This window comes from Actinia tenebrosa, unplaced genomic scaffold, assembly GCF_029948245.1.
Source record: "Actinia tenebrosa isolate PJP-AT-01 unplaced genomic scaffold, QUT_ActTen_1.0 PGA_scaffold12__29_contigs__length_12842862, whole genome shotgun sequence".
NCBI classification, from domain to species: Eukaryota; Metazoa; Cnidaria; class Anthozoa; order Actiniaria; family Actiniidae; genus Actinia; species Actinia tenebrosa.
The window spans coordinates 5927275-5940049 of record NW_028292572.1 but is presented as its reverse complement, the minus strand read 5'-3'; the positions used below and the strand labels follow the sequence as shown (position 1 = coordinate 5940049).

Here is a 12775-nt window from a genome sequence, read left to right as displayed (position 1 = left end):
TAAAGATATCGATTTATTTCTTAATGTACCTTTAAAATGCATTGATTCTAAGACAGACATTTACAATTTTCAGCAATCGGTGTCTGTTCCATGCTGTATATCAAAAACACAATTTAGCTTGTCCGGCATAGCAACAGTAACTAGGGATGTAGATCAATGAATGCAAGATCGATGTATGTTATGTAGAAGTCAAATTTTTGAACGGTTAAAAATTCGTCCGGTACCGTGTAAACGCAGTCTTAGGAACATGCTAGCTTAATTTTTGAACTTTGCTGCACTATCTGCAAGGCAGACCTTGTCCTTGTGATATGTTACGTCATTTTGCGACTAGCAAGTATGCCGAACCTGAAGTCCGGAGTCCCAGATCTTATTTCGTAGTGGAGTTCCCAGCTAGCAGAGCATATTTTCCTTTTGTTTTGGTGGAGTGAGAAAAAGACTCTGCCGATGTAGGAAGTATACTTGTAGCATCTGCGTGGCGTAACTTAGCAACGCTGTCATAATTTTGACTGCCACGGCTCGTCAAACAATGATTGGCGCCACGGTGCGTTACATTTGCTCATGCGCACTACATGTAACCGGTTAAAAACCGGTTTTAAAACTGGTTTCGTTTGTCCACGGTCCTGGACGGCTGTGTATCAAAGGAAACGCTCTACATCGGCAGTCTCCTTCCTCCCCGCCTGAAAGAAGGGAGAGAAAGCGAAGAGAGACTCTGCTAGCAGGGAAGTCGTGGAGGGCATACAGTATCAAATATTCATGCATACAGAGTACCTAGTTGCTATTTAAAAAAGTGACTTATGAAGCTATTTTGGTTAGCTTTACAAGTACCAACGAAAGAAAGTTTCCTTTATCTATATTAATTTAAGTTATTTATTTTTTTACACACTCGAATGTTTCCTCTTTGCCTCTTAAGGTCCTAAAGCTCACATATTGGAGACTCTTTACTATATCCTTCTTGTGACAAAATGGTTCTCTCCATGGCTCATAATGATGGGATTCCTGTGGATTTGGCGGGAAATTTTAAAGCAAAAAAACGCGCTCCCAAACTCTGGTATTCTCGCGACGCCACAGTTTGCAGTTCAGTCCTGAGGAGAAACAGTGACGTGTAGGCTCTGTATGCTCAACGATATTTCCATAAGAATCCATTGGTACTTGTATTTAAGTCTAATTAAAGGACTTTTGGTTTTCTCAACTCGTTAGTGAGCCATAAAGCAAGAGAAAGGAGAACCAGTGATCCTGACTGGTGTGTGGCTGCCAGGTGTGTTGGCACGTAGTATAGCAGGGTTAGAATCCCTAATGTAACCTGAATCAAAGTAATTATGAGATCAATGGATTAGTGAGACAAGAGCAAGGAAGGAAAACACGCAAACAAACACTGATGCAAGGTTAAGTAAGCAAAGGGGCCTACGAAGACACGAGTGAAAAACGTTTGCGCATGCGTGCACTTCAGCACGTTTTCTAAGAATTTTGAAGAGTTTGAGTGAGAAAATAAATGTTTGTTTTCTCCAAGTATACAAAAAATTTCGAGAGTATACTATTGTCAGACCAAGATACTATATTAACAAACACAATATGAAAGAATTACCCTTAAGTTTCAAGCATGGCATTTTGTGAAGTCCAATTTATCAGGCATGTTTGAAAGTCAAATTTACATATGTTTTGAGTAATTTGCATACGGATTCAGAGCATGCGCAGACGTTTTTCACTCGTGTTGCCTGCGAATAAACAAACAAGCAAGCATGTGAACCGACAAACAAGTCAAAGAACGAATAGATAAATATGAAACAAAAAGCAAATGGAATAATTGGCTGTAGAAATATAATGCTAGGGTTAACTGAGGAGTAAAACATCCAATCACAATGCACGATTTTACAGAGCGACTTGAGGTTCCTTGTAAAAACGCCACCACCACATACCTGTAAACCAGCCATTCCTGCCATACAATTGACAGCTAACTTTGCGCGTCCAGGAAGAGCAAGTGGTCTGGCCATGGCCCAGAGCAGAGTGACAGCAGCTACAACTGTACTTCCCTGAAGAAAATACAACAAATAGTTAACCTAAATTTCAATTTTAATTTGTAATGGCGTCGATTGATATTAACAGTTCACCACAAGAGAATACAACAAAAGATGAATTAAGACGGCACATCGATCACCTTTACCCATAAAAGAAAGACAAACAAACGAAACTCTATATATTTTCCGTCATCTTTGTTTTGTTTTGGCACCCGACAAAATGGCCGCCGTATAGTCGAGATGAGTAGCCCATTATAGGGGAATGTATGAGCTACTCAACTAGATTTTTCCTATTGTTTTCCTCCTTAATATACGATATTCATTGTAAAACTAGATTTTCTTGGACGTTTTCGATAGAGCTTTAATTTTGAAGTACATTTGAGTTGGAAAAGAGGGTCAATTATTCATCAAGACTAAGGCTCAGGTCAAACGTAGAACTTCATTATTATTTATTATTAATTATTATTATTATATTTTTATTTTTATTTTATTTTTTATTTTTTTGCTGTTAAAAAAAAGAACATAATTGAATGGATAACAAGACGGTCTTTTCTGATGTCATTAGGTTCGGCTCATGTGAAGTTCGACAGTTGACCTTGGTCTTAGTATCATAACTCTATTTACCAAAAAATTATTATTGATCCGCCCCTACGACGTTCAGAATAGCCTTGCAACAAATAGATCATTTATATTTATAAATCTTCATAACAATACATCTTATCAATTTTTACCAAAATCCGATGGTCAAACTGAACAGTTGTGGCGTTCTCAAAGAAGTTCCTCCACGTGGGATGATGCGCTAAGAGATCCGTTGGAATCCAACGATCAGCCATCTTTGGAAATGAATTATAGACAAGACCTGCGTCCAGACCTGCTACAAATGCACCTGAAGAATAAGGAAACACAACTTAAAATTCGCCTTGATTTTAAGGTCATTCGTATCACTTTCCATTCCTGGTACTTTTAAAAAGTTCGTCACAGACAGGTTACTGAAGGATCTTAAAGCAAGTTGCACGTGGTGCTTCCCGGATGAATATGCATGACAAGACAAGACAACGTATGTTATTGGTTCCGTATAAACATATTTACATTGGATTGCTGCCAATAAAAAATATAGAATAATTCAATAAACTAATATATGTGACTTCTTGTTTATAATGATATCGGCGATCGCCGCCCATCGATCTATATATAATGTCTTTTCCTTTTTTCACCAAAATATTAATAAGTTAAATTTGTCAATGATTTTATTGCTTTAGAATATCCCTCTTTTTATAACAATCACGTATATATTTAGCAACTATTTTTTGGATTGGTTTGTTGGGGTTTATGATAAAATTGAATTTTTGAAGAAAAAAAAAAAAAAGAATTCCTCTTCTTCGCTTAACCATTCTACTTTAAAGTTTGCTGCCTCCTTTATCTTATTCAGAAGATTTTTCCTTCCTACAATATAATTTGAACATGTTAGAAGGAAGTGTACCTCATCTTCTACACCAACCTTACATACAGACATAGCCTTTCTTCAGGTTTAGTGTATGGTCGAGTGTATCTGTCCACTTCAATCTGAAGACAGTGATCGCTGATTCTGAGTTGTGTAAGACTTATTCTATGTTTGATGTTGCTAACTTCTCTCAGGTATTCTTCTTGCTTATAGACTGTTTTAAACCTTCTATACGTTCTCAATTTACTTTTTTGCGAATCTTTTCGTCCTTCGTCGTTATATAAGTCGCCAAGCCAAATTGCATATGCATGTCACTGTCATGAGGTACCTCTTCCCCATATCCCCACCCCTCCCCCCTCAATAATAAGAGTACATACTCTCATCGTCATACCTGACACTGCAGTCAAAAAAACCAGTCCTTTACAGCCATGCGCATACATGCGAAACTTTCGTAATTCTTTGGTTAATTCATACTGAAGAATCAAATAAAAACGTTGGAAATTAAATAATTAATAAATAACTTTTTATTTAAGTGTCGAAGTATTTAGTTTATACAACTAATTGGGGACACTGAAATGAAACTGAAATGAAGAAATAATCAAAGAAACAAAGTGTTTTAAGAAAAACAAACAAATACAGTCTCAGGTAGTGGCCACAGTGGGACTCGAACTCAACACCAACGGGTTGCGAGACCGACGCTAAGACCACTCGACAATGCCGCCTCCATTTAGTTTATTAATGATTAATAAGAACCAAAACTGAGGCCTGCAGATGCATACCCAATCAGATCCCAGTCAAGCTCACCTTTGGGTGTGGCATGAGTTGACACATCGCACACCACAGAAGACCAGAGTAGAATACAAAAGCAGCAGAGAGATGCGAGGCCAGTCTGTACTGACTGACACGTGGGATTTCAGTCTTGCTGATTAGGTCTTCATCTAAACCACTCTTGACCATATACCATCCCAGTAATCCCTATGGGGAAAACATCACAAAAATATGCTAAATTTGCTACGTTTTTGGCGTTAACCCAATCAGCAAAATAAGATTTCAGTGAAAATATCTACTATTGTTCGTGAAAATGTTTGACATGGTGCTTTATTAGGCCCCTTTTCTTATTTTTTACCGCCATTTGCATTGCTACGCGGCAACCTCAGACATAAATCACGACGTGCACTTTGCAATAGACTGCCTTCTATCAAACACGTTTGGATCGGCGCGGATAGGCCCGGTGAGTGTGGCTTATAATACTTGTAAACAATCGACAAGTTTTGGCGCCCTTTGAATCACACAGGCGTGTAAATGGCGTCAGCGATTTTTGTCTGGGGTGGCCGCGTAGCAACGCAAATGGCGGTAAATAACGTTTCCAATTTATCATTTTTGGAGAGTGGTGGAGAAGTATTGCACTCGCCTCTCACCTCTGGACCAAATTGGAAACCAGTTAATTAATTATGTATCGTGCTTCTCCTTACACTTCTTGAGTGCTTACGTCACTCCCTGCGTGCTTTATTAATGAACGGAGCACGGAATGAGAAAACATTACACTCAACCCAAAAGAATGATGCATGAATGAATTTTGGGGTCTTACTTGGTGTTGCAGGATGTATTGTATTCTGGGTTACGGTTATTGTATTGAAGGGTATCATATCAAGCTTTCCTCTATATGTTAATGTCGAAGTTAGAGTAGAGAAAGCTCACTCCATATATGGTATGATTAATTCCATATTTGGTTGTAGTTGACGTAGAAAGAGCTTTCCATCCATCGTTAGCTGCAGAAATCTCTCTCAAAAATCCGAGAAATCTATTTACCATTGATAGATCTACCTTTATACGCATTTTTTAAAAACAACCCTAATTCTTTATTGAAAAGAATTAGAGTAAAACTAGTTCCTTTTCTTAAAGAGCGACACAGGAAAATACGCCACCAATGTTTGATATGTTGTTTAGCTCCAAACACATTGTTCTCGGCTATTGCTGTATTGTCTTCATGGCTCATTTGCCCTGCAACGCCAAGAAAGAGCCGAATTTTGAGATAATAAAATTTACCTGGAATACCAGCAGCCCTCCAAGAACTCCCGTTCTTATTTTCATGCTCTTGTTGAAATACCCTCTGGCCAGGAAGTACCCAGCAGGTAGGAAGTAGACCAAACCAATCGCTCTGCCCCACATACGATGGAAGTATTCCATGTACCATATACGCTTGAACTCATCCAATGACATCCCTTGGTTCGAACTGTTTCCATTATAAAAAAATAATAATAATATAACAATAAAATAATAATAATAAAATAATAAAATAAAAGAATAATAATAAAAAGAATAAAAAGAAAAATTAAAATAATAATAATAAAAAGAATTCCATGAAAAAGTTCATGTTAAATAATATGAATTATTACATCAGGGCCCGGTTGTACGAAACCTGGATAGCGCTATCCGGTGGGTAAATCCTTATCCAGTGGATAAATCGATGTTGTTATCCAATAAATTTATCCACTGGATAAGATTTATCCCTTGGATAGCACTATCCAGGCTTCATACAACCGGGCCCAGATGCATAAATTATTATGCAAATTTTTTTAAATTGATATTTACAGACTATAAATTAATAAATTATTACATTACAAGTGCGATAAGACATGAGAATATTCTGAAATTATTACAAATTATGAATTATTACATCAGATGCATAAATAATTATGCATATTTGAAAATTTTTTAAATTGGTATTTACAGATTATAAATTAATAAATTATTACGGTTACAAGTTCAATAAGACATAAAGTATTCTATTTGTAAACAAATATTTCATGTATGTTTTAAACTTACATCTTGTATTCTGGGAAGTTTTGATACCTCTTGAATTCTTCTTCCCACTGCTGTTGTGTGGTGGGAGGCTTCATACCCTTGATGAGATTCCAGTCTACCATGGACAGACCTGACTCTGTTAGTCTTGTGACCCCACCAAGGATCACCATGGAAAATGTCATGCCAGAACATGCTAGCAACCAGTATCCTGATCAGAAAAACAATGCAATCATATCAAATTATAGTCCTTCTCTGAGATTGATAAACAGAATGCATTCAGGTCTAGCTTGAGTACAAACATCACTATATGCATCCTTGGGAACCCAGGGGCAAAGTTCTGTCACTCGTTTCTCACTCCCAGAAAAAATACTCCTGGGAACAAAGTATGTCTGCTAGAGCTTGTTCTGGAAGTCCAAATTCAAAATAATGCCATCACATGTTTGTTTACGTACATTGTATACACAATGCTTATTAGTTGACCAATCAGGAAAGAGATTAATCAGACTAAATTTGGGTAAAACAGTCATTCTCATACCCAGAGGCTCCTCAAATCGGAGGCTCTGGGAAACCCTGAAATTTCATTGGCTGTTGAAAACAACAACATGGCAACTGCTGTTCAAACCTGTAATTTTTCTTGCTCTTGGTGTTTCAGCAAAAGGTATTGTAGATGATTCTGTAGTTAAAGTCTTTTTCAACAAACCACTAGTTCTTGATTTCAGCTATAAACAAAATTGGTAGTTTGTAGTCACTGACAGTTAATTTATATCAAATAAATTCTCTAATTAGACCAGGAAATTCTTGGGCTGTTTTTTTTTTTTTTTTTTTTTCCTATGGGTGTAGCACACATAGTTAACACAGGGAGGGGTGCACCCCTTAGAATCAAAGGGGAAAAAATTATTTCGTGTTGGTTAAATCTTTGAAGTAGGGGCACAAAGTCGAACCAGGGAGAAGTGCGCGCCCCCTGCACCCCTCCGCTGAGTCCGCCACTGCTCTTTATCTCTCCCCCCCCCCTCATCACCATATGCACAACTCATACTGGATCTTCTTGTACCATGGAATCAAAAGATAGCAAGTACCACCATCAAGAAATGCCATTTTATATAAAATACTCACAGATAAAGCCCTTTGTCTCAGTGACTGCCATAATGATGTACCACTCAACTTTGCATTGGTACATGTAAAGTTTCTTGAAGCACACCCAACCCTTTGGGTCAAAAATGGCTGAAAAATAGAATATATGTATCAAAATCTCTACTGCGTCATAACATTTCACATTTGTGAGAAAAAGTATTCAGTAGAATTCATAAAGGTTATTTATTGTCCTAGAGTTCCAGATAGGGAAAACTGTGCCCAAGATCTTGAATACATGGTTGGAAGCCATTGGGTTGAGTTCTGTTTTCAAGACTGAGAGCACAGTTTTTCCATATTCTGACCGACTTTAAGGCAGTAAATGACTTTTTTTCTTCGTTATCCTGAAATCCCAAATCTGTTATCCCATGTGCATTCATGATGGTATACAGTAGGCAATTAGGATACCCGGCAGTGGTCAGAGATAGAAAATAACCCTTGCTCCATGCAACAGCCAATACAACAGCCTCAAGTTCTCTTTTGTTCAGCCTTACCCTTAGTTGTGCATTAAAATATTCAGCCACTCAACTAAACAATAGACCTCTTCGGCTCTGACATAACATTTTCCCATTTCAGACCATGTGTCATGCCCTTGAGAATAAGATTCTTTGTTTGAACTGTATCCATATTCATGTGTCTTCTCATGTGCAACCAAGCACAAACCTTAAATAAAGAAATGATACTCTAGGGAATGACATGTGGTCTGAAATGGGAAAATGTTACGTCAGAGCCAAAGAGGTCTAATATTGAACAAAGGCAAACTAGAAATGGGAGTTGTATTAGAAAGCATGATTTTCAGGATAATGACCAGAAAAAAATGAATTTATAATATATAGGAATAGAAAGACAAATACCACAGGCACCCTATGTGCATCCTATGGGCTATACACCTGTTTAGTTGTGTCTAGTTGTGGGTCACAGAAACCAGGCCAGTCACTAGGACATTGAAAGGGAAGGTTTATTTTCCTACCAATCTTAGTTATTCCATTTCTTGATTTAAACTAAAATAGCACTTAACATTATTTGTACTCCTACAAAGGTGCAGAGAGGCAGGGACAAATTTCTGATTGGTCCGGTTTTTGAGGGTTTTTGGTTTTTCTTACATTTTTAAACTATTTTTCTGAAAGAAGACCAACCATACCAGTGGCTACGGCCCTTAGAGTGAGGGGGTTCAATCTACAAGCCACCACTAGTGAAGGGCCGGAAATATACATTATATACTAAAAATAATATACAATTATATCATCTGAGAAAAGGGTCAAAGAAATGTACATTTTACAGACTACAGTTCACTGAACAAATAAATAAATAAATAAGTAAATGAGTGAGTGAGTGAGTGAGTGAGTGAGTGAGTGAGTGAGTGAGTGAGCGAATGAGTGAGCGAATGAATAAATGAATGAATGAATGAATAAATGAATAAATAAATAAATGGGATTTAACAGTGGCATTTCTACAGAGTAGCTATTCATCCACTGTAATTCCAATTGGAATTTAGGAGTTGATTTTTGTGGCGGGAGGAAAGCCGGAGAACCTGGAAAACCCTTGAAGCACAGGAGAGAACCAACAAACAACTCTACTCACATACGACATACGACACTGAGCTCAACGGGACTCGAATCCGAATACAACGTATACAAGAATATCTAATACAGGAATATCTAATCTTATAAAGAAAGTCAACAATCTACCTGAGCTTCTAACAGTAATATAATCACTTTGTCACATCCTTTATATATCAGTTCAAGGATTTCTTAATCACAACACTGCTTATGCAAAACTTATGCAATTTTACTCTGTCTGGGCTTCCTGTGGTTTAGGAACGGTCAAAAATTTCACCATGAAATTTCACAAAAAATTGATTATTTTTAGACTTTTCAGAATAGGAAAACAGTTATTTTTAGTCACTCCCGGTCGATTTTCCCAAAGGTTAATTTACTACTGTCAAAAATGTTTGTATCGTTCGAGCACGAAATGTTGTCTTCAAGCTCAAACTTCGGTTGCGTTTTATTTGGTAAAAATTAGGAATTCAAAAAATAACGCTTACTTACCACTTGCCGAAGAAAAGAGCTTGAAGCCTGACAACTAAGAAGCATAGCACGTCCACTCAGCATTTTAAAACTGTTCGATTTTGTTAAGAAGAGTTTTTCATGCTTCGAGACTCGAATGATTTGACTTTGTTATGTAATGTCAGGGAGAGCCTGGGAAGGAGTAAAAATCTGGCGGACTACTTCATGTCATAAGATAAAAAGAGTCTACAGCAAGTTTTGAAACATAGCGTCTGTTTTCATCTTATGCATTACTTTTGACAAGAAAAGTCGAACGTTTAATAAATTATTCCAAGATGTTCCACGTAGGGATAACAGAAAAACCCTTGGCAACTGTTATGAAAAGGTTCAATGCATGTTTCATGCTCTTGGGGTTCCTGTGGTGTTAATGGAAAGCCGCTCGTTTGACCGCTAGTCGGCGGGAACCGGGCGCTGGGACCGAGGGAAGCAGTTGGGAGGCAGTCTGTTTTGTGGTCCAAAGTCGGCGATGTTTCCCAAGGCGGACCCCCTCCCCCTCCTAAAAATTTAATGCTCCCCAAGAGAATATGAAGTAAGAGAGCCCATCCCTGTGACCCATGAAAGTTTCTTGAAAATCTATTTTTGGCTCCGCGCGCAAGTCTGAGCTATTTTAGCATGCGATTCCTGATTGGTCAGATTGTAGTGACGTCATGGGTTCAGCAGTGACAAGCAAGCTTCATGTAGTAGTTCGATTTGACGAGAAAATGTGTTTAGAGGAATTCCTTGAGAAATTCTGAAAGGTTTTTGAAGGAATCCATAAACAACACATGTAAAAAATACTCAGCTGAGACAACATCATTCAAGCTTGTTTTTAAATCAAAACAATGGTCGCTCGATTGAGACTCACTCATTTTGGAGTTGTTTGCAGTTATAGATGAGACTGTAAGTTATTCCACAATTCTCCACCTAAACTGAAATACAATTAATATTGCTGTATCCCAAGAACACGTACTTGTGACTTGAACTTCAGTGTTTTCAAAATGACAAGTTATCTAATGGACATCTAAAATGAAGGTAGATTGGACTCGTTTACGAAAGAGCCGGATTTTCGATGAACAAACTTGTTGAATTCACTGAGTCAAAAGTTTAAAAAACTTTAAACTTGAGAGAAAATTTAGCATTTACTGTTGGAATCAGTTGTTTACCAGTAAAAAGAAGAGGTTTTAAGATAGCTGAGAAACAGTCAAGCTGCTCGGAATAGAAGAATTAAGCATAAAGGCACAAATACGCCGAACTGAGAGCATCTGGTGAAAAACATCGCAAGTAAAATCCCCTTCAATCAGGTAAAAATAATATCTTTTTTATTAGTTTGAATCCTCAAATAATAAGTTTGATACACTTTTTGTACTTGGCCGATATTGTGATTGTATTTCTCTATTGTCTGTTGGGGACTTTCAATACCTGAACGTTGAGGTGGAGCGAAAATTCAAGGTGCAAAATATGAAAGCAAGTTCTAATTTTAGTAGTCAAACTTTTTCATTAATTCGCCTTTTCTCAATGGGCAATGTCTTTTGCATAAACTGACATACCGTATTTTGGCAAGCTAAACATATTTAATAATTGTGAAAAATCATTTTAGTGCCTCTTGTAGTTTTTTCCTCTGTCAAAACAGAAATTTTTCTTCGGCACATTTCGGTGCAAATATAGTTTGTTCTGATTCGTGTGTGAAACAAAATACTGGTCTTGTTCATCGTCTTCTTAATTACTTTAACTTAAACTTTATTTACTATAGAAAACACTACGCTAAATGCTTTTTTGGCTGTCTTCGCTGTAGGTTTTTCGCTATTTTCATCGCATTTTTTATTGCGGTTTCCTTCCCCATGGCGTCTTCGCTGTTTTTAGCTTGTTCGTATACTGAAAATCATCCTGATTTGATCTTTTTCGATGTTCTGTTACATCTTCCATGAAGAACACATGATACTTTAATCATTTCAACCTTTACTGATTTTGAAGGTATTTGCCAATCATGGTGTGGAAATAGCGAAATATGGCGCTTTTCGTGTCCTAAAACGAGGCATTAGAGGGAAGCATGATTATCGCGCGGGCATTGTAACGAGTTAAAAATAGCATCAATGATTCTAAAAATGGCATCAAAGTGTGCACATGATGGGGCACGGGGATTCTCTTCGTTTTATATATTTGTTGCAATGGCGGACATGTTTTATTTCACGCTGGTTTTATCATTGAAAACTCATTTTTGCAGCTAGCGACGTCATTTTTACTTTAGTACTTCAGATTAACTGGAAAGGATAAGAGCAGATACAGCGTCTTACAGCGACCCAGTTTGAACTGCAGGACCGAAAATTCACGATTCCCAAAACTGGGACAAAGTCCCCCCTCCCTTGATCAATATCTTTTTTAATCATATCCTTTTTGTAATCACCACCAAATCCTGCAATGTGATTGATTCAAAGGAGTGCGATTAATTCCCAAATTGCATCCTTAGGAACTCTTAATCGCATCCTTTTGAGCTCTTAATCGCATCCTTTTGAAAGAACCAATCACAGAACAGAATTCTTATATTCAGCCAATCAGAGAAGAGAATGATTAGCATTATTTATGAATATTCAATGATTTGCTGATAAATCGTTTATTTTATACCAGGAAAAACCTGATTGATTTACTTCTTCTTCTACATTAAATTGATTATTCTGCACCCTTTATTGTGTCTTTTCCTTGTGTATGATTACAAAAAGGATATGATTAAGTGGTAATTGAACTTCGTGTCGTGCAATTTTGTAATCACTCGTATGATTTTGGTTCAAATTGCACTCCACTCAGTTCAATTACCATCATTAATAACATGACCATCAAAAATCCTTGATTCTGATTGGTTGGCTACTCGGTAATTTTTCCCAAATCACAGTGCAAAAACGTGAAATCACAGTGAAAAAAAAAATCTATTTACAATAAAATTAATGTCTTTCATTATCATTATTAGTAGTAGTATTTTTAACTTCAAAAAAACGAATTAAGGAAAGTTCGCTTCATCATACGAACGCACGCCATGAAATGAGAATTTGTATTTGACCTAAAAAAATGATGGTCATATTATTAAAAGAAAATCAAATGGTTTCTCCTGCAATTTGAAAAAATCAGCACTCGTGAAGCACAAAAATTAAGAAAAATTGCACTCGCCTCGGAGGCTCATGGAATTTAACATCCTAATTTTTCAAGCTTCATTCGTGCTGATCTTTTTCAAATTGCACCCACGCCATCGACAACTCAATAACGACGACTGAGAAGCAGCAGATTAAAATGTCAAGACGAATAAAATTAAGTTGTATTCTGAAACTACTCGATAAAGAAGTACTATAGGGTGAACT

At 37.1% G+C, this 12775-nt stretch overlaps 1 protein-coding gene across 1 annotated transcript; it reads right to left on the bottom strand.

Annotated features, from left to right (window-relative positions):
• LOC116302428 (heme A synthase COX15) lies at window positions 1-9575 on the bottom strand. Its single transcript, XM_031711717.2, has 10 exons — window positions 9435-9575; window positions 7372-7479; window positions 6881-6977; window positions 6280-6466; window positions 5500-5686; window positions 4258-4428; window positions 3845-3926; window positions 2744-2898; window positions 1914-2027; window positions 1-1300 (listed from the first exon to the last, which is right to left on the bottom strand). The coding sequence occupies exons 1-10, from the start codon at window positions 9495-9497 to the stop codon at window positions 1166-1168; spliced, it is 1299 nt and encodes a 432-aa protein (XP_031567577.1). The 5' UTR covers window positions 9498-9575; the 3' UTR covers window positions 1-1165.
• Between the last annotated feature and the right edge of the window lie 3200 nt (window positions 9576-12775).